Genomic DNA, 22914 nt, shown 5'->3' on the forward strand with positions numbered 1-22914 from the left:
ACTGTATTTAGTGCTTTAAAAAAGTCATGTGGAGGGCAGGATACTGATAGGTACTTTGAGCTAGTTAGTAGAATTTCTCTGATGGACATTTTTATCCAGTGAGCTTATAATTGTTTGAATAGCAATAGACAGTTTGGAATTCCTTATTCTGGGAATTCTAGACACACATTAGATACTTAGTTAAGCACTATTTGGTTGCTTGATTTGGGTGGGCCTTTGAATTGTTAGGAAATTCCTTAAATTGAGGTTCTTAACCCAGGCTTTAGGAGATCCCTGAACCTTGGAAGGAAAATATTGTTTGTAATGATGTGTTTTTCTGATAACACAGTGTACATAGTTTTCATCAGAGTTTTAAAGGGTCCCTGACCCAAAATAGATGAAGAACCTTTACCTTAATTTTGTAGTGAACTCCAAGTAGAAGTTTCTGGGGTGGATATTATAGTATAATTCATTACTTGGATTATTGGTGAGCACATAGAACTTAAACTCTGATCATCTGGCACAAGAGCAGTAACCTGAGTATTTTACAGATTTTCTTGACAAAGCAGTGATGTATGATATAACCAGAGAGATGTTGCTGGTTAGAGGATGGTTCCATATGGAGGATGATTTCAACTTTGAGGCAAAATTGTTATTAATGATAATCAGACTTTTTCCAGCTTCTCAGTGATTATATGCTGTTATTTCTTCAGACCATTGGTATAGTAAATAAGGTGTTTGTTGCCTCAAAATCTTGTCAAAGTTTATCACTTGTTTAGCCTTTTTAATGAAACCATGCAATCTTTTCATGGTAGTACTTCTGTTATTTGACATACATTTCTTCAGGTAAGCTAACATCCAAGAATTATGTGCTACAGCTTTTAATTCTGTTTTTGTTTTCAGAACTCTTCGTCTTGGCTTATACCTATACTGCCTGATATGCTCCGACACATTTTTCAGTTCTGTGTTTTGGAAAGCAGTCAGGAAATTCTGGACCTTATTCACAAGGTACACAGCAAATGTATTTGTATTCCTTTTCCTAGTAACTTTTGTAGGTTTTTAAAATTTTTCATAATTGCTGTTCTGTTGGTCATTCATATCTCTTGGAGATTTGAAAAGTCTAGAGATCTGCAAGATGAGACAAAGAACTAGGCTTCTTACATGTAGCATGTAATCGTTTTGATTGGCCATGCTTCTTTCTCTTATCATGTGACTTACATGCGTGTTTTAAGCACTTTCTGATAACCTCAATACAGAAAATGAAATGAGTAAAAGATTGCTTTTTTCTGGCCCTCATTTTGTTGTTTATCAGCATGCTTATAGATTCTGCAAAGTACCTTTTGGGATCAATTGGTAATATGAGTCTAATTATTGTTGAAACTTGTACTTTTTTCCCTACTTAGAAAGAGTGAACATATGTGTTAGAATCATTAGAGGAGGAGCCATTTGATATATTTAATAGCATTTATGGAGGGGAAATGGTACTTTTGTACCTTTATAATCTGTTAAATTACTCTTGACTTGTTGGCCTCTAAAGTGACTCATTGTTAACAACCTTGGATTAACAGTGGTGATCTTTCCATAGGCTAGTCCTAGCCCATTAAATGTTAGGCGTCAGGAAAGGTACCTTATCCTTATTAAGTAAGATCATGAATCAAGACTTACACTGTTTTAAATTTATACTAGGTTATTACCACCTCTGAGTTTAGCAAAGAATATTAGGAGCTATTTTTAAGTGTGTGTTGGATATAGGACTGCATTAATATTGAGTCCTATGATATATGCAAAGGATTTATTTCAGTGACTTACTGAGATTTTGACAATTCTATAGTACTTTTATGGGCATGTTTTTTTAAAAAAGAGAATTATGTTCTTTTTTTAAAAAAGTTCCTTTGTATTACTTTTTTTTTTTTTTTAGTGTACAAACCTATTAGAAAACAGTACTATATTTCAAAAATAAGCCTCTATATTGAATTTCTAAATCAATCTCTGTGCTATTTCCTACTTAAAAAAACCTCAGTATTCCTAAAGATAAGTGTTAGAGTTTATTATTTTTATTAGAAAAAATTCACTTTCATGTCCCCCTTTTACCCTGCAGGTTTGGATGGAACTGTTGAGTAAGGCTTCAGTTCAGTATGTGGTAGCAGCTGCTTGCCCATGGATGGGTGCTTGGCTTTGCTTGATGATGCAGCCTTCTCATTTACCTATCGATTTAAATATGTTGCTAGAAGTAAAAGCTAGAGCCAAGGTAAGTGTAGAAGCACATAATGTATTTGTGTGTTCATCATCTAATTATTAATGCAGTAACCGTATTAAAAAATCTGTATTGCCTTGTTGTAAGTGTGATTTAATTAACATAAGTAAGGAGAAACCATTATTTTATTAGGACCCCGACAAAATGAATAGTAATGTTTATCCATTAAAACTTTGTGAAAAGAACTGTATTTTACTGGGATTATTTTAAAAAGATCATATTTTTGTTGTTGCCTATTTAGTGTCAACGATTAATCTTTATTGTTTTTCTTTTTTCCCCTCCTTCTGTAGGAAAAAACAGGTGGTAAGGTGCGTCAAGGCCAAAGCCAGAGTAAAGAAGTACTTCAGGAGTATATTGCAGGTGCCGAAACCATCATGGAAGACCCGGCCACCAGGGATTTTGTGGTTATGCGGGCCAGAATGATGGCAGCTAAGTGAGTGTACATTAAGTGCCAGGTAGTCATACATTTACAAGTCTGGCCTTCAGGGGTTATTTAACCAACAAAAGATTCCTCTGCTGTCTCCATCAATCCTTCCTTTCTTCATCACACTAATTATAGCCTAAGGAAAAATTAGAGTAAGTAAATACTTCTAATTATTTTGAAGCTTTAAAAATAGGATTTTTATCTTCTTATGAAGACAGGATAGTCATTGTATCTTCTGTGGGAAAAGTTATGGCTTCAAAAAGCCAAATTTTACTTCAAGTAATTATAGGAAATTGAAGTAATTTCCCGACGTATGGGGAAACTTTACTTCAAGTAATTTCTTATAGTAACTTCCTTTTTCTCCCTCTTAGGTTGTTAGGAGCACTGTGTTGCTGTATTTGTGATCCAGGTGTAAATGTGGTAACTCAAGAAATTAAACCTGCTGAATCCCTGGGCCAGTTACTACTCTTCCATTTGAACTCCAAGTCTGCTTTACAAAGGATTAGTGTAGCTTTGGTAATCTGTGAATGGGCTGCTTTACAAAAGGTAAGATTTTGCCCCAAAAGTAAGAAACACAAATTAAGTAAAGCAGTTTCCTTGAGCTGTTAGGATTATTTACATTATAATTTACAACAGAAAAGTGAAAATTTTCGATGTATCAGTATCCAAGAGTTATAGAAAAGTGTCCAAATTATGTTGAACATTATTTCTCTCCCATTTACTTTTAACTCCGGACTTCTGTCTTAGAACCCCTACTCATACCTCCAACTACTAGTTATGCTCATACTTAATATTTGCTCTTGACTGAACAGTCTGTTAAGAAATGTCCCTATTAAAAACTGTGTATATGTGAAAGTAGTCCAGAAACTATTGGTCATCCATTCCTTTGTATATCTCTCAGGTATCACTGAAAACTACAAAGGACGAGGCTTTGAGTATTAGAGATCTGTTTGTGTGGGTAGTAGCAAAGGCAGAAATTTTGGTCACAGGAAGAATAACATCTCTGTATTTAAACCAAAATCTTCATGTTTCCAAATAAACCATTCCCTTCCAGCCTCTTTAGCCTTTAACTTGTAGGGAGATGTGTGATTTTGTATAAGACATACTTCTGTAAATCAAAGAAACTTTCTACTGGCTTTGTTTATTCCATTGACTGGAATTCTGGAAATTCAACTGTCTGCACTTGCTGTGAGAGTTACTTGTTACTGCCTCTTAGCAGTTTGTCAAAGCTATATCTAAAAGTAATTGAGCCATGCTCCATTGCAACTGACACCCCTGCTTGGCCTCTGGAAAGAAGCAAAGCTCATCTGTTTTTAGGCAGGAGTTGGTGTGCTGGAGAGGCAGTGATGCTATGTTTTTGTGCCTCTCAGACTCAGCAGCAAGTGTTGACAGTTCGGTTTCTGGACACTCACAGAGCTTCATGGACTTACTCTGTGAAGCCCAGGCTGATCACCCAGGCTGATCACCCAGATCCCACAGAACCCCTCATGGCTCACCACTGAGGCCATTTCCCCTCGGTTTGGGGCAGAAAACAACCAGAGAGAGTGGGAAGGGTTGGTTAAATTTGGGGGCAGGTAAGTAGCTTTTAAATTTTGTATCCACTTTTACAGTATGGCATGTGAAGCTTAGGGTTCAACTGTTATCTAATAATGAGTTTTTAAATAACATTTTAAATTAGTGCATGATAGATGTTCTTTTCTGACTGATTTTTTTTTTTTTTACAGTAATATAGTTTAAAATCTGTGATATATATACACGTAAACTTTGGATAGATAGAGAATGAAATTGTAATAGTTCCATATGCATGTTCTGTAGTCATTCATGTTAACATTTTACAATAATTTGGGTGTAATACCCTTTTTTCTGTGCAACTAACTGTTTGGAGAAGTAACAGAATATAGATTCAATATAAGTAAGAATTTAGAACTTGGTAGTCTGCAAATGATGATTTCTGTATCTGTAAAGTTAATGTTCATATAGTTGCCCTATTTGTTGTCTGTTGTATTTTAGGAGTGTAAAGCTGTTACCTTAGCTCTGCAGCCACGTTTACTTGATATCCTTTCAGAACATTTATATTATGACGAAATTGCCGTTCCATTCACGCGAATGCAGAATGAATGTAAACAACTTATATCATCATTAGCTGATGTACATATTGAAGTTGGTAACAGAGTAAACAACAATGTTTTAACAATAGATCAAGCTAGTGACTTGGTGAGTAAAGAAATAACTTTCTTAATTATAGATAGAACATGAAATATAGGTTAGAAATTTGTCATGACATGTTTATCACAAAAACACATTTATTTGTTGAGTCTATATGTGGCTTGATAGCCTGTCATCTCTACCCTTTAGAAAAGGTATTTCATTGTATAGGCTTTTCTTGAGATAAGAGAATAATGAAGGATTTTTTTTTAAAACTAAAATTCTGATGAATCAATGAACCTTTATTAGAAAAAGCTGTTATGTTTTGTCATTTCGGTTTTGCTTATCACTGCAGAGTATAGAAAAAACTGCTTCTACAAGTTCTGAGTACTTCTTCCTGCTCTCAGCCTATAATGAAAATATTCAAACATATAGAAAAAGTGATGAAATTACATAACACTCATACTTAACAGATAGATTTTGTAGTTAACATTTTACCAGATTTACTTTATCACATGTATTCACCTACCTACCCCTCTATCCAACCATGAATCCATCCAGGGGAGTTGTTTTTTAATGCATTTCTAAGTAAGTTTCAGATATCATTATACTTCAGCATTTTATATAATTAAGTAAAACTCAGTATTTGTTTATGATTTTTTGCTATTTTGAGGCAGAATTTATGTGCTAAAGCACACAAATCTTAGGTGGACCGTTTGATGAATTTTGACAGATGCATATACCTATGAAACCTGAACCTGTCAAGATACAGAACATTACCATCACCACTTCCCAGTAATCTCTGCCTCGCCCTGCCACCAAGTAACCATTATTTTCATCCCCCCCACAAAGATATATTACTTTTGCCTGTTCTAGAATTTCATGTAAATTGAATCATACACTGTGCTCTTTGGTGTAAGGGTTTTTCTTAGAATAGTGTTTTTGAAACTAATCTGTGTTATATATATATCAATAACTTATTCTTTTTTTATTGCTTGAGTTTTATTCATTGTATTATTATACCACAACTAGTTTGAGCCATTCTCCTGTTTATGGACACTTGGGCTGTTACCACTTTTTGTCTGTTGTGAACAAAGTCGCTATAAACATTCTTCTACAAGTCTTTGTGGACATTCGCTTTCATTTTTCTTGGGTAAATATATAGGAGTGGAATTGCTAAATCGTAAGGTAGTTGTAGGTTTAGTTTTAGAAAAAAACTACAGACTTTTCCCCAAAGAGATTGTATCATTTTACCCTCTGACCATCAATATGTGAGAGTTCTGGTTACTCCACATCATCAGTATTTGATGTGGTCAGTCCTTTCACTTTTAGTGATTGTGTGATAGTGTTATTGTGGTTTTAATTTCCATTTCTTTGATGATTAATATGTTGAATACTTTTTAATTTTTTATTGGTCATTTGTATATTTTTCCTTTCTGAAATATCTTTTCAAAATCTTGTCTACTTTGAATTAGGTTGTTTGTTTGTTATTGAGTTGTGGGAGTTCTTTATGTATCCTGGATTCCAATCCTTTGTCAAATAGATGCTTTCTGAATATTTTTCTGGCAGTGAGTGGCTTGCCTTTTGATTCTCAGTGCTGTCTTTGGGTGACCAGATATTTTAAATTTTGGTGAATTCTATCAGTTGTTTTCTTTCATGGCCATTATGTTCTGTGACTTCAGTAATCTTTTTTTTTTTTTTACTCTCCAAGTGGCAAAGGTATTCAGATATGTTTTCTTTTAAAGTTTTGTCATTTAGTTTTTATGATTTATCATTCATTTGGAATTAATGTTTGTGTATAGTATGGAATAGAGGTTGAGGTTTGTTTTTCTTATAGATATCTAATTTTTCCAACATTATTTATTGAAAATACTTTCCTTTCACTATTGAATTGTTTTGGCACCTTTGTCAAAAACCAACTGAAGTTATAAAGTATGGCTGTGTATCTGGGCTCCATTTGTTCAGTCTATTTGTCTTTCCTTATGCCAGCATCCATGCTTCATTACAGCAGCTTTGTGCTTAGTAAGTGCATGAGGTTAGGTGTAGTATGTATGAGTTCTTCCTTTTTTAGTTATAGGATCAGAAGTTGAGCCACTTCATTTGTGTTGGTCCCCATGAAAATAGTAATCATCACTTCTTATCCCCATTTCCAGTTGAATAATATAGTTGAGTTTTTTTGTTCTCACCTTTGAGAGAAAGCTAAAATTGCTGTTTTTTCCCCCTGGGTTCTCTTCTTTTATAAAGTTATTTTCCTGATTGTTGTTATTCTGTAAGTTTTCCTTTTTGCCTCCTCTCCCTACTTTTTTGCCTGTCTGGAATTAAATCTCAAATCTTCTTGAGTCTGGGTTCCCTGCCTACTATTTCTGGGAACTTTTATTTTTTAAGCTCATCAAATGGCCCCTTTAAGATTTGCTTATTCAGATCTTTTACTCTTCAGTTGTTTTGACTTGGGCTAGAAGACAAGCATAAATATCAGAATCTCTGGGAGAGACTTTTTTTTCTTTTTTCTTTTTTTTTCTCGAAGAGACTTTTGAGGGAAGGGCAGTTTTCAAAGGAGCCACTTTTTGTGTCTTTCATTGAATCCCTACTTTCCTGTTACCTGCCAAATATAGACATTTCCCTGCTGTCTATCTTTGTCTCTTTCACCATTCTCATGATTTAGTTCCTACCCATGTACTGTGTGGTATCAACTGTCAATCTTTCTTACATTCTCTTTTAGGCATTTTTACTTAAATATCTCACTATCACTTCACACTGAACACAACAAAAACTGGATTTTTTTTTTTTTTTTTTTGACAAAGATACTCTTTTTATTCCAGTCACAAATCTTGTCAGCATTTTCTTTCAGAAAGTCTCATGTGTTTAGGCCAGGCGCAGTGGCTCACACTTGTAACTCCAGCACTTTGGGAGGCCGAGGCGGGCGGATCATGAGGTCAGGAGATTGAGACCATCCTGGCTAACACAACGAAACCCCATCTCTACTAAAAATATAAAAAATTAGCCGGGCATGGTGGCAGGCGCCTGTAGTCCCAGCTACTCGGGAGGCTGAGGCAGGAGAATGGCGTGAACCCAGGAGGCGGAACTTGCAATGAGCCGAGATCATGCCACTGCACTCCAGCCCTGGGCCACAGAGCGAGACTCCATCTCAAAAAAAATAAATAAAGTCTCATGTTTAATCTCTTCTCTATTTCCATTATCAGAGCCCAGTCAGATCTTAGTACTTTATATCTAGGTCCAGATTCGTCTCTAGGGCTCCAGGCAGCCTCTGGTCCATTTCATCCTGCATGCTGTGCTAGACTAGCAATGCTCTTTTTGTGCCACCCTGAACATCCCTCTCCTGCTTAAAAACATTATTTTCCTTTTCCTTGCTTTTTCATTTTTATCTTTCTTCTTTTCATCACCTTCTTCTAAATTCTCCATCTCTTATCTCCTCATTATTTCTCGGACTTTCTCTACTCGTGCCCAGTTAGCTTTCTTCTTGCAGAAGTACACTATACTCATTCACTTCTGCTCATTCTCACTTCTGGGCCTGAGCTTCTATTTCCTTTGCCAGGAATTCCCCACCCCTAACCCTCTGTGCTCATCCAGAGTTCATCTCTTTTTCTGCATGTTGTGCTCAAGCCATGATAAACTTTTGAATTCCATGGACAATGTCCTGTTTTACACTTCCTACCTCACTTTGTTTGCCAAGATGTCCCTATAATCCCTGATTGGCCTGTTCTTTAAAAACAAAGCGTAAGTGTTACCCTATTCTGGCAAGTCTCCCACTAATCTGTTCTTCTAAGAAGGATTAAGCAATGCTCTGTATTCCCACAGCAACTTGCACTTACTGCAGTTGTATGTTACATTTTCTTAATTCTTTATTTATATCTCTCCCACATTAGTCTCTGCATTTTTTGAGCGTATTAAGACATTATGTCTTATTTATCTTTTAATAAATATTGGTTGAATGATTGAATTAATTTGGGAGTAACTGTGAGGCTTTTCCTCAGTTGTCTACAGTTATTGAAAAGTGACACGAGCATAGTGGATTTAGGACAGTGTTTTGAAACTTTTAGCATTGTAACCCTATTTCATATAAATCTTACACATTGTACATTTCAAATGGGTAATTTTTGTGGAATGCAAATTATATCTGAATAAAGTTGTTAAAAAAAGGGCTGAACAGTCTTTTAGTGGGGCTTGTAAAGTAGTCTGGTACAACAGTCCTGTAGTCTTAGACAACTCTTGGTAATTAAGTGAATGATAACTGCACCATTTTGTTCTGTTTTGTTTTGTTTCTTTTTCTTCCATTGCCTGGGCATCTCCACCAGGAGGGAGGTTAAAGAAAGAATGAGAATGATTCAGTTAGCAACACTTAGCCACTTAGTAAACAGCCACTCTTAAGTTTTTGTAAGTTTTAGAGTTGAAAAGAATATTTTTCCCAAAAAGAAGTTTGTGAGTTTTGGAATTCGTTAATGAACAGTTAGTTTATATTTGCCTATAGCTTTCTTGTTTCACCAGAGTTCTCTGTGGGTGTTAAATGTGATTTTTCTCAAAGCCGTTAGACATATTTAAAGGTTAGATAATTTTATTCTTCTCAAGAGAATGTCTTTCTTAAAGAATATAATGCTAATGTTAAATTTCAGTCAGATTAAAATAAAGTTTAGTTGGGAAGTTTTAGACATTAGTTTGCTGAGTACTAAAACAATATTACATATTGTGGAAACCAAAATTGAAACAGAAAGCTTGCTGTCTACCCTTTAGGAGCTTACATTCTGTTTGGGGTTGATATGATTAATGATTTTTAATTTCTTTTTTTTTAATAGGTCACTACTGTTTTTAATGAAGCCACATCATCTTTCGATTTAAATCCTCAAGTGTTACAACAGTTAGATAGTAAACGACAGCAGGTCCAAATGACAGTTACAGAGACCAACCAGGAGTGGCAAGTGTTGCAGTTGAGAGTGCATACTTTTGCTGCCTGTGCAGTTGTGAGCTTGCAGCAGCTTCCGGAGAAATTAAATCCTATCATAAAACCATTAATGGAGACAATTAAAAAAGAAGAGAATACACTAGTGCAAAACTATGCAGCTCAGTGCATAGCTAAACTCCTTCAGCAGTGCACAACAAGGACACCCTGTCCCAATTCAAAAATTATTAAAAACCTTTGTAGCTCACTTTGTGTGGACCCATATCTAACTCCTTGTGTCACATGTCCAGTACCAACACAAAGTGGCCAGGAAAATTCTAAAGGTATATACCTAAACTTTTATTTGGGGTAGAGAAATAACCTTTTAAATTTGTTTTTGTTAACTTATGGGTATAATTTAAGCACAAAGCCAGTTCATGTTAATGCTTTTTCCCATTCTGAGAGAAAAGACTTGATTGTAACAAACTCTTTGTTACATGAATTTGCACATACTGCTTATCAGTCACAACCCTTTAAGTTCAAATAAGCCATTCATAGATCTGATAGCTGATAAGATGACTGAAATCTGTAAGACGGTGTACACCCTTACCTTTGCCTTCAAAACCATCAATATGTGGTTTACTATCTCAAACTAGAAAAGTTGATTGTATCAAATGTTATTTAATGAATTTTTTTTTTTTTGCTTAATCAAAGGAGCAACCCTATTGACTGAAAAAGTTATAAAATGTTTGGTTTCCCTAATTTAGTGCATGTTTTATGAAATTAGTGAACTTTTAGTACTTTTGGTAAATAATACTTAACCAACTTTTTTGTTTTCACTTGGAGAATTTATATGGAAAATGAGAACTGCCCTCTGCAGGCGGGTCTTAAAGACCAATGTTTCCTTCATACGACTCAGTCCTGTATGATTTTTGTATGTGTGATTGTTAACAAGATATTGGGAGAACAAATTATTTGAAATGTAATAGACTTAAAGCTTTGGTGCAGCATAGATCTTGAAAAATATGTGAATGAACTAGAAGAAGAAGATGGACATTTTGAATATTAACATCTTAAAAATGCAATGGGGTCTTCCCCCGCCCCCACCCGTTACCCGCCCTGCTCCATTGCTATGTAAGACAGCATTATTTTGCAGTGGCCAATGTTTTTCTGAATTCATGGTGACTCTGGACTTTTCTTTTAGAGAAAATTTGTTTGAGATATTTTTAAATGTTTCTCGTGATGCTTAGGCACAATAATTTTTTAAAAAGTAGTAGACCAGGCTGGGCACGGCAGCTCATGCCTGTAATCCCAGCACTTTGGGAGGCCGAGGCGGGCGGATCACCTGAGGTCGGGAGTTCAAGACCAGCCTGACCAAAATGGAGAAATCCCATCTCAACTAAAAATACAAAATTAGCCGGGTGTGGTGACGCATGCCTGTATCCCAGCTACTCGAGAGGGTGAGGCAGGAGAATGGCTTCAACCTGGGAGGTGCAGGTTGCGGTGAGCTGAGATCGCGCCATTGCATTCCAGCCGGGGCAACAAGAGTGAAGCTCCGTCTGAAAAAAAAAAAAAAAAATTAATTAATTAATTAATAGGCCAGGGGCCAGGCGGTGGCTCATGCCTGTAATCCCGGCACTTTAGGAGGTTGAGGTGGGCCGATAACTTGAGGCCAGGAGTTCGAGACCAGCCTGGCCAACATGGTGATACCCCATCTCTACTAAAAAATATATAAAAATTATCTGGACATGGTGGCACGCATCTGTAATCCCAGCTACTTGGGAGACTGAGGCACGAGAATCACTTGAACCTGGGAAGCAGAGGTTGCAGTGAGCTAAGATTGCACCACTGCACTCCAGCCTAGGTGACAGAGTGAGACTCCATTTCAAAAACAACAACAACAACAAAAAATTAATAGGCTGGGCATGGTGGCTCACGCCTATAATCCCAACATTTTGGGAGGCCGAGGTGGGCAGATGGAGTGAGCTCAGGAGTTTGAGACCAGCCTGGGCAACATGGTGAAACCCTGTCTCTTCAAAAAATAAAAAAATTAGCTGGGTGTGGTGGTGTGTGCCTGTAGTCCTAGCTCCTCAGGAGGCTGAGGTGGGAGGGTTGGATCGTTTGAGCCGAGGAGGTGGAGGTTGCAGTGAGCTGAGACCGTGGCACTACTGTCCAGCCTGGGCAACAGAGCAAGACCCTGTCTCAAAAAGAAAAAAAAAAAATATATATATATATATATATTTATGTGTGTGTGTATATATATGTACACACACATACACATTAACTGAAGGCACAATAATTTTTTCATGTGCTGTTTCTCATTGTTCAGATGATGACTCTCAACCTAAATTGTATTAGGTATAAATCCTATTTAAATAGACTATTTTATTGCCATTCCATTTTCTAAAGAAAATGTCATTGGCCTGTAAAAGTTGAGGCCTGAAAGACATAGTTTAAAAATGTTACATCTCTTATGGAGCCGAAAACATTTGGTATCACCAATATTATGATTAAAAGGTTATTTGACTTTTTCTTACTAGGATCCACCTCAGAAAAAGATGGAATGCACCATACTGTCACCAAGCACAGAGGTATAATTACACTCTACAGGCACCAGAAAGCTGCCTTTGCTATCACAAGTAGGCGAGGTCCTACCCCCAAAGCAGTAAAAGCTCAAATAGCAGATCTTCCTGCAGGAAGTAGTGGAAATATTCTTGTTGAACTTGATGAGGTAAATAGTTTTTTCTTTGAATGCTTTGATTTTAAACAAATATCTGGCTTACAAATTGAGAACTAAGTTGTATTAGCTTCCAGAACTGTTTCTAAGTGAAAGGACTGGGATTAAGTTTTGGAGTACTCCAACAATATGATCCAGAAAAATGGCAAACTTCAAATTTCTCATGTCTCTTGTAATTTTTACCAGCTTAACTTTATCTTCCTAGGCAAGACAGCCTTGTAAACTTATTCAGTCCTATGTAGCAGTGACTGTAGAGAAGGTGTTGAATAATAGTGAAAGCTAACTTTTCTCTGTCCTTTCAATGCACAAATGTCATGTAATTGCCACCCACCTGACTTTTTTAGTCAATTTGATGTTTATTAAATGCATAGTGTGAGGTAGGGTTCTATATTTTCCATATGAACAGCCATTTATCCCACTATTGAATCCTTTCCTCTCTGATTTATAATGGCACCTCTGTTATATATCATGCTTCATATGTGTGAGGGTTTCCATTATTCAGGCTTTCCATTATTTCCCATTGGTCCACCTGTTACACAGTACAGTCTTAACCAGTGGTTTTTTGAAAAGTGTTTTGTTTTGAAAATCTCAGTCACATTATTAGCAATGGAATAAATGCTCTAGTTAGTTCTTTGCATTGCAAGGCATAGGAATTTACCTCGGTTCAGCAGTAAACCATCAATACTAAAAGACATGTTTCTGTAAAATATAGGTCTTTTAAGTTTCTTTTTAAAATCAACAGCTTATTATCTATATTTCCCTTAAAACATTATGTGAAGTCTTTTTCACTGACAATATTTCCCTATAATAATTTTAATAAAAATTTTACTGTGATTTTGATATTTATCTCTCTATAGTTTGCATAGTTATTCCTCGAATTAAACATAATTTTTAAAATATATATTATTTTTGGGGGGACAGATTTATGGACTAATTACTACTGAATAAGAATTATTAATCTTGGGGTTAGCTTAAACAGATGATCTTGTTCTGTCCCTTAAGTGAGTATAAATAAGGACACAGCATTTTGTCTATCTTGTGTCTAGCTAACAAGTTTCTTTGGGGTAGAGAGAAGGAGGAAAAAAAAATGTCACTTAGGACTATCTCTAGAAACAGCACATATCCTTCTATTCCTTATCCTCAACCCCAAAAAAGTGTTTTACTTTTGACACAAAAATCTAGTTAGGTGTTGTAGGCCCCTGTAAATTTAATTATTGGGAAATGTTTATAATTGTGATAAACATGTCTAATAATTGCTTACTTGGTTAGTGATAACCTTATGAATTCTGAGATGGTGACTTTTAAATTCTCTTGATAAAATTTTAAATGTATTATGATTTTTTCTGAAATTCTGTTTTTGTCTAACATTTAATTTTAAGGCCCAGAAGCCTTACCTGGTACAACGGAGAGGAGCCGAATTTGCTTTGACAACTATAGTAAAGCATTTTGGTGGTGAAATGGCAGTGAAGTTGCCACATCTCTGGGATGCTATGGTTGGCCCATTGAGGAATACAATCGACATAAATAATTTTGGTATACACATATTTTTATGAGTCCAATTTTTAACAGATTTTAATGTCTATTAATTAAATATTTCCTTATAAAATAAAAATGCCTCTGTGCCTCTACCTGTTTATTCCAGACCAGCTGGTAAGTTTTAAAATGGAAACTTGGTTTAAAAAACACATACACATTTATTTTAAAAAAGAGATACTTGGGTTGGGCACGATGGCTCACTCCTGTAATCCCAGCACTTTGGGAGGTCCAGGTGGGCGGATCACTTGAGGTCAGGAGTCTGAGACCAATGTGGCCAACATGGCAAAACCCCATCTCTAGTAAAAATGCAAAAATTAGCTGGGTGTGGTGGCACACGCCTGTGGTCCCAGCTACTCTGGAGGCTGAGGCAGAAGGATTGCTTGAACTCTGGGAGTGGAGGTTGCAGTGAGCTGAGATTATGCCACTGCACTGCAGTCTGGATGACAGAGCGAGACTCTGTCTCAAAAAAAAAAAAAAATTTTTTTTTTTGGAAGAGATACTTGAAATGGATCATTATGTTCAAGTTCTTTGGTTGCTCTACATGTCGTACCCCAGCACTTAAATTAAGGTCTTGGCATTTAATTTTAACACTAAAAAGCAAAATTGACTCTTCTATGCCAGCTGAAAAAGTGCTAAAAGTTTTTGTGTGCTCTAGATTTTGAAAAATTATTTGCCAGATAATACAGACAATATATTTTAACAGATGGAAAATCCCTCCTGGAAAAGGGAGATAGCCCTGCTCAAGAATTGGTGAATTCTCTGCAAGTTTTTGAAACAGCAACAGCTTCAATGGATTCTGAGCTTCATCCCTTGGTAACTAACTAATGCAAGTGTAATATTTCTTCAAATAAAACAAATGGTCTTATTAAAAAGTCTTAAGGTTTAAAAGGTACAACTTTGATGTCATCCTTAGTAATTGCTTTTTTCTTTGCTGTAGTATAACTAGATTCCTCCTTTACTAACAGTGCAACTCTTGTGGGCTTTGATGTAGACCTGGCTGCTTGAATTTGAGAGAAAACCCAACCTGGAAGCTTAGAATGTGGGGGAATTGAGGGAAGGACTCTGATGGCACAGGAGCCAGACATAAATAGGGAAGAAAACTGCAGCCCTGTTAATCCAGATGATCCTAATAATATAGCTCCAAGAAAGGAAAAGCATACATAATGAAATCTGTTTCCTAGATAAGTATAAAGGTGAAAGGAGTCATCTGCCTAAGGTGAAGCTGGTCAGTGCAAAGATAGAACACTGGTTTGTGATTTTTTTAAAAAACTATTAAAATGTTTCTTATAAAAGAATTAGGACAGAGGGAGGAGGAAAATAGAGAATTATCTGGTTTTTTCTCATAAGAGAGTATTATTTTCATATATCTTCAGTAAGAGGCTCTCTGCAGTTTACCCCATTTTGAAGGGTATTAGCCCAGTTCTCTTCTGTTATTTAACACAAAAGGGAAAATCTATCAGAGGGTGGAGAAGAATGGATTTTTTTTTTTGTACATAGTAATAAAGTATGTCCTTTTACTTGTTAAAAGTTCTGCTGATTTACTATTAGTAAAGAAAAGTAGGCCGGGCGTGGTGGCTCACGCCTGTAATCCCAGCACTTTGGGAGGCCGAGGTGGACGAATCACGAGGTCAGGAGTTCAAGACCAGCCTGGCCAATATGGTGAAACCCCATCTCTACTAAAAATACAAAAATTAGCTGGGCGTGGTGGGACACGCCTGTAGTCCCAGCTACTCGGGAGACTGAGGCAGGAGAATCACTGGAACCCGGGAGGCCGAGGTTGTAGTGAGCCGAGATTGCACCACTGCACTCCAGCCTAGGCAACAGAGCAAGACTTGGGCTCAAAAGAAAAAACAAAGAAAAGAAGAGTCCATCTGTATGCTCTTAACCTCCATAATTAGCAACATGCATTCAGCTGAACTGTAAGGCACATCAAACTGTTGAACAGATAACTGGCTCATCAGCATTAATTCTGGTGTTCCATGTAGCAGACATTTAATAATAAGGTGCTGTCATAATGCTGTTGTGATTATAACACCTATGGTAAGCCAGAAAGCTACAGTGGAAGATACCTACTGAAGTATGGTGCTAGAATAAAATCGGGAACACTCAAGCCACTGAATGAAAAGTATGTACCTAAACCTAAATTAGTGCTACCAAATTTGGAGGGGGCTGGTGATGTGTGGTGCTGTTTTTCCAGCCTCAGTAGGAGAATCTTGCCAAGTACTTTTCGGTTTGTTTCCTGTTAATTTTGGAAAGAATTGAGTGTTCCTGTATGCCTAAGAGAGGATATGAGCAGAGGAGAGGTTCTATACCCTTTTTTCCCTTCTTTTTGAAAGAGTTGTAATACATTAGTTTGGATTTGGATTAGATTTCTATTGAGAATGTTTTGACAGTAATGTTTTGAAGTTTTTGGAGATATTTTTAGAGTCACTTAGAATATTGAAAACTTTCCTGAGTATGGGCTATTATAGTTACATATTAAACAGTATTTTCCTAATAAGAATTCTAATTGCCATTAACTTTTTGTTTTTAGTTGGTCCAGCATTTGCCACATCTTTATATGTGCCTTCAGTACCCCAGTACTGCAGTGAGGCACATGGCTGCTCGTTGTGTAGGAGTCATGAGCAAAATAGCTACCATGGAAACAATGAATATTTTTTTGGAGAAGGTTCTTCCATGGCTGGGAGCAATTGATGACAGTGTCAAACAAGAGGGTGCAATTGAAGCACTTGCCTGTATCCTTTTTTATTTGACAAACTGTTGAGGAATTATGTTCATTTCACTTAAGGATAATTAAAATGAAATTGATGTATTCAAATATGCACATAAATAACCTGCCTTGTTCCAAAAAATACCTGTTCTTTTTACATCTTATTTTGAAATATTTTCGTATTTTATTACAAATATGTTACAAATTGATTTGCATTTTATGATAAAAATTTTCACGTGGAAAGTTTGGAAAATTGCTATTAATTTTAAAACATCTTTTTAATAGGCAAAATAGTTTTATATACTTTATGAACTATATGTCTAGTAAGTGATTTGTTTATAATCAGTTTATAATCTTATTAATCAGGTATTCTGTAGGTAGTCCTTATGTTATAAACATGTTATGTTTTTAAAGTTTGTTCATTAATTGGGTTTAAAATGACCAAAATATACTAGATAATTAGTAATATACAGGCAAGCCCTTTGCTAAGGGTATGGCAGCAGCTAACATTCTTTAACTCAAAGTATCTGAAAGATATTTCACAGAGCACAAAAGATGGATGAAGATCAAATCAGTAGAACTCTGGTTCAAAAATACTGAAGATTACAGGAGAACTGCGCTTGCTAGGCTCACTATATCCTGCTGGTGATTGTCAAGATCCTGGTGGGAAATTTGGAATTAATCTTTGAGTGACACTCAGTTGTATTCCTTTACTTACAATGTGACTTATTTTATTTTGACATTGGAATTCCAGACGCTTGTAGCAATTTCTTTATGAAAAAAATCTTATTAGTAAAGCTTCTTCTGGCCTTGCTCAGAAGAAAACTGTAATTTTATATTCCTAATCATGAGAAAGTTACATAATATTTTCCAAGAAGCAACAAAATGGGCAGATACTGTTATAATTGAATCATAGGCCTGGAGGGTCAGTCTCTTCCCTCATAATACAGATGAGAAAATCATGAACCTTTTAAAAAGTTACAATCTTGGTATCAATTTGTTTGTGAAAACGTGTGTCTCGGAACCATTTCAAAATTTCCTTAATCACTTACTCAGGTGTAATGGAACTACTGGATGTTGGTATTGTTCCATATATTGTCCTTTTAGTTGTTCCTGTATTGGGAAGAATGAGTGATCAGACAGACAGTGTGAGATTCATGGCCACACAGTGCTTTGCAACGCTAATTAGACTCATGCCACTTGAGGTAAGTCAAAGATACTTGCTGTGTGGACATAATGTTTTCTGTAACTTGATCCATAATAATTGTAACCCTTTTTAGGGCCAGGTACAAAGGCTCATGCCTATAATCCCAGCACTTTGGGAGGCTGAGGCAGGTGGATCATCTGAGGTCAGGAGTTTGAGACCAGCCTGGCCAACATGGGTGAAACCCTGTCTCTACTAAAAAAAATACAAAACACAAAACCAAACCAATTAGTTGGGCATGGTGGTGTGTGCCTGTAGTCTCAGCTACTCAGGACACTGAGGCACGAGAATTATTGGAACCTGGAGGCAGAGGTTGCAGTGAGCCAAGATCGTGCCACTGCACTCTGTCTTGGGCGACAGCAAGACTCCATCTCAAAAAAAAAAAAAAAAAAAGAAAAGTAACACTTGTTAAAGAACATATCAGGCTAAAAAAAAGAAGGCATTATTTCAAAATGTTTATATTACAGTAATTAAGATTTTTAGGCTTTTAATTGGTACTTTTTTTCTTTAACACAGAGAGTTTTAATTTAAGTAAAACAGGAAATCAGACACTATGATTCCTAAAAAAATTTACTAATGCTTTTCTAGAAATAGAATTGTTCCTAAGTTTTTCTGGTAACATCTAGTTGTAGACTGTGGGCTAAAGTTTAGGCAAAAGATAAATTTGAGAGATGGTAATTAAGACTGTAAAAAGCAAATGAGGTCTCTGTGGGAGTATGAAAAAGAAGACTAGAAGGATCATGTTGGAGCCCCCATTCATGGGGGCACAAATAATGTGTGGCCAGTGCAGGAAACTGAAGTGGCTTGAAACACAGAAAGAGCCAGGAATAATTCAGGAAATGGTATGGCATGTCATCCATGTTGTAACATGTACAAGTACTTCCTTTTTATTGCTGAGTAGTATTCCATTGTATGGACATACCACATTTTGTTTATCCTGTCACCAGTTGACGGATATTTGGATTGTTACCAGCTTTTATTAATAGTTATTATGGGCTGGGTGAGGTGACTCATGCCTGTAATCCCAGCACTTTGGGAGGCCACAGCAGGTGGATCACTTGAGGTTAGGAGTTCGAAATTAGCCTGACCAACTGAAAATACAAAATGGTGAAACTTCGTCTCTACAAAAAATACAAAAATTTGCAGGGTGTGGTGGTGCACACCTGTAATCCCAGCTACTCAGGAGGCTGAGGCAGGAGACTCACTTGAATCTGGGAGACAGAGGTTGCAGCGAGCCAAGATGGTGCCACTGCACTCCAGCCTGGATGACAAAGTGAGACTCTCTCTCAAAACAAAACAAAAAAAAAGAAACAATACTACTCTGCATTTGCATTTGTAAGTCTTTGTGTGGATGTGTGTTTTTATTTCTTTTGAGTAAATACTTAAGAATGAAATGCCGGGTCATATGGTAAGCTCGTTTAATCTTTTTTATAAAACTGCCTAATCGTTTGCCAAAGTAACTGTATCATTTGACATTCCTATCAGCAAAATAATGAGTTATAAATAGGATAGCCTCTTTGAAAAACAGTTTGGTTATATCTGGTAAAATTGAAGATACCCAGCCTAATGACCTGAAACCTTCATCCTACATATATACCCTAGAGAATTCAACACATTTTTTCAAGAATTTTTTTTTTTTTTTTTTTTTTTGGAGACAGAGTTTTGCTTTTGTTGCCTAGGCTGGAGTGCAGTGGTGCGACTTCAGCTCACTGCACCCTCCGACTCCCAGGTTCAAGCGATTCTCCTGCCTCAGCCTCCCAAACAGCTGGGATTATAGGCATGTGCCACCACACCCTGCTAATTTTGTATTTTTAGTAGAGACGGGGTTTCTGCTTGTTGATCAGGCTTGTCTCAACTGCCAACCTCAGGTGATCCTCCTGCCTTGGCCTCCCAAAGTGCTGGGATTACAGGTGTGAACCACCACGCCTGGCCAAGAATATAACATCACTTATAGTAGTCTAAAACTGGAAATCACCCAAATGGTCGTGGAGAGTAGATATGTAAATTGTGTACTGTTATACTGCAAGCAGACAAACCACAGACACATACAGTAATATTCATGAATCCTTAACGTAGGATTCCTTTTTTATTAAATTCAAAAACAGGCAAAAGAAATTTGGTGATATAAAGATATAAAGAAAAATAAGAAAGAAATTACCATAAAAGTCACTGAAATGATTACCTCTTGAGGAAAGGAGAGAGAAGGTTATGACTGGGAAGGAGCATATGGGATATTGGGATCTTCTAGGGTGACTGCAGTGGTATTTTTCTTGATCTGGTTGTACAGATGTTTGTTTTATAATTTACTAAACTGTTCCTTAGATTATTTCTCTACATGTATATTTTACCTCACACTAAAAAATGTGTGAAAAAAAATTACTGCAACAACACAGATACTCGACCATGGTGTCAGAAGACCGAGGTGTCATTTCCAGAATTGTTTTCATCCTCTGCTTCCTACATTTTAACTCAGATTCTTTTAACTCCGAGGCCTTCATCCCACTTTTAAACCAAATGTGTTGTACTTAGTCTCCTTGGCCCTTTCTTAGCTTTGAAATAAGTGAGCAGTGGGAAGCTATTATGTGTTCTTTAAACAAAGGAGATGATGACCGCAGTTTTTGTTTGTTTTTAAGGAAAATTAGTCTAACAGCTGAAAGTCGTATTTTAGGAAAATCAGTTTAATAGCCATTTAAGTATGGATTAGAATTCGAAGTGCACCAAAATAGAGCTCACATCCACTGTGAGGTGATAAAGGGTCTAAACTCTAACACTTAGCAATAGTCTTTTGGGGTTTTCTTGGTTGGTTTTTTGTTTTGTTTTGTTTTGAGATGGAGTTTTGTTCTTGTCGCCCAGGCTAGAGTGCAATGGTGTGATCTTGGTTCCTGCAACCTCCGCCTCCTGGGTTCAAGCAATTCTCCTACCTCAGCCTCCCTAGTAACTGGGATTACAGGTGCTGGCCACCATGCTAATTTTTTGTATTTTTAGTAGAGACGGGGTTTCACCATGTTGGCCAGGCTGGTCTCGAACTCCTGACCTTAGGTGATCTGCCCACCTCAGCCTCTCAAAGTGCTGGGATTACAGGCATGAGCCACCCGGTTTGTTTGTTCTTAAGGAAAAACAACAATACTTGATAACAGATTGACAAAAGAGATTTTGAACTTTAGGTATTGAGAAAAGATTAGTAAGACTCACTTTGATAGATGTGAAAATTATACAAGACTGTGATACAGATTTTGCTTCTGGCCATGATGGAAAAATGGGCAACAGATTTATCCTCCTACCTTAACTAGAACACCAGACAAAATGTACCAAACAGTGGTTTTCAGGCATTGGACGACAGGCAGCACTGGATAGTGAACTATGAGAGAAAGTGAAACAAATGAAGTGCCCTGGCTTATTGCCTAGAGCCATAGCACAGAGAAGGGAAACCCAAAGAGAGCCCAGTAGTGTTGCTGAACTGAAGAGTTAAGACAAAATTTGCAAGACAGAGTACCTGAAGGTAGGTAGCTGCACAGAGAGAAAGCTCCAGAGGTCCACAGGGGGTTCTCCCAAGCTTTTGGCTGAGTATTCATCTGCATGTACTATGAGAACATCTTTGAGACTGGGGAAAGAATCATGGTGGAAAGGAGTAGGTGGAGCAATTTCCAGACCTCACACAGGGCTGGGAATAGTTTGTATTTCCACTAAGGAGACTAAGAGTAACAAGACCTTCTACCATACTGAGCATCAAGTCCTTAGAAGCATATTGCCTCAGTAATAGGGCCAAGTTAGCCCTTGACAAAGGCTGATTTGGATCTTCCTTGATAAAGCTTAAAAGCAAGCCTCAACGGGATCTAATTAATTTCAGCTGAACTAAATATTGCCCAGAAAAAAAGCCTCAACATATTTAAAGGAATAATTAAAAAAAAAAAAAAAAAAACAGCACCCAACAACATAAAACTTAAGATGTTTGACATTCACCAAAAAATTACCACACCCAAAAATATGTCCAGTAACTGGGGGAAGATACAGTCAATAGAAACAGTCCCCTGAAGCGACCCAGATAGTAGACGAGGACATTAAAATATACTCCAGGGCTGAGTGCAGTGGCTCACCTCTGTAATACCAGCACTTTGGGAGGCCAAAGCAGGCGACTCCCTTGAGCTCAGGAATTCGAAACCACGCTGGACAACATGGTGAAACCCTGTCTCAAAAAAAAAAAAAAATTATATATATATGTATATACACACACACACACACACACACACATACATACACATACACACACTCCATATGTTCAAGGTAGAGGAGGAAAGCATGAGTGTGATGAGCACAATGAAAAATATAAGAATGACCCAACTTGAACTTCTAGAGATGAAAAATGCAGTTACAAATAAAAACACACTGGATTGCATTAATAGCAGGTTAGACATACTGTGGAAGAGAATATTAGTGAATTTGAAGATAATAGCAATAGGAACAAGAATGATATCATGAAAGTTCATTCCTGTTCCTCTTTGTTTTGATTCTCTCTGTTAAGTCTTCATAGAAAAAGTCATCTACTTTTCTGAAATGCATGTTGTCAAAGAATCTTGGAATATCAACCAGTGATTTTTATAGAAACTCTAATTCCCTTGCACTGTTAGTAACTTTTGCTGATTTTTATGGGAATTGGAGTGAGAAAGACACTCACAAGAGGGGTTGCTGGCACTGAACCAGTATTCGTGATGCTTGGGTTTAGGGTTTCACTGTTAGAGAATGGACCTAGCTATGTAGCCTTATGTCTTGTCATTTCTTAAAAGTTCCATGAGAATAAAAATATAAAGATTTTGTTATTTGTAAAGCATTGTGCAGAAAGACTTTAATGATTATCATTATGTTGTTAGATGTTCTAAAATGTTAGTTTTTATCTTAGTAAAGTTAATTCCAAAACCTTCGAAAATAGACTCATTGTACATACCTCACTGCCCTAATGCTATTTTTAGTGTTGTGTGGAATATATATTTTAGTTAAATTGAAATTCTGTTTCCAGAATTTTAAATTTCTTAAGTTGGG

General features: G+C 36.7%; 1 protein-coding gene across 4 annotated transcripts in view; it reads left to right on the forward strand.

Annotated features, from left to right (window-relative positions):
• Positions 1-22914, forward strand: part of BTAF1 (B-TFIID TATA-box binding protein associated factor 1) — a 106004-nt gene that overhangs the window by 56053 nt on the left and 27037 nt on the right. For all 4 annotated transcript variants that reach the window (XM_033224301.1, XM_033224312.1, XM_033224323.1 and 1 more), the window contains 11 exons: positions 883-987; positions 2078-2227; positions 2524-2666; positions 3029-3203; positions 4668-4871; positions 9611-10037; positions 12234-12424; positions 13810-13963; positions 14670-14779; positions 16500-16701; positions 17733-17881. In XM_033224301.1, coding sequence (XP_033080192.1) covers positions 883-987; positions 2078-2227; positions 2524-2666; positions 3029-3203; positions 4668-4871; positions 9611-10037; positions 12234-12424; positions 13810-13963; positions 14670-14779; positions 16500-16701; positions 17733-17881 — 2010 coding nt within the window. The remainder of the gene's footprint in view (positions 1-882; positions 988-2077; positions 2228-2523; positions 2667-3028; positions 3204-4667; positions 4872-9610; positions 10038-12233; positions 12425-13809; positions 13964-14669; positions 14780-16499; positions 16702-17732; positions 17882-22914) is intronic.

This window comes from Trachypithecus francoisi, unplaced genomic scaffold, assembly GCF_009764315.1.
Source record: "Trachypithecus francoisi isolate TF-2019V2 unplaced genomic scaffold, Tfra_2.0 Contig01436, whole genome shotgun sequence".
NCBI classification, from domain to species: Eukaryota; Metazoa; Chordata; class Mammalia; order Primates; family Cercopithecidae; genus Trachypithecus; species Trachypithecus francoisi.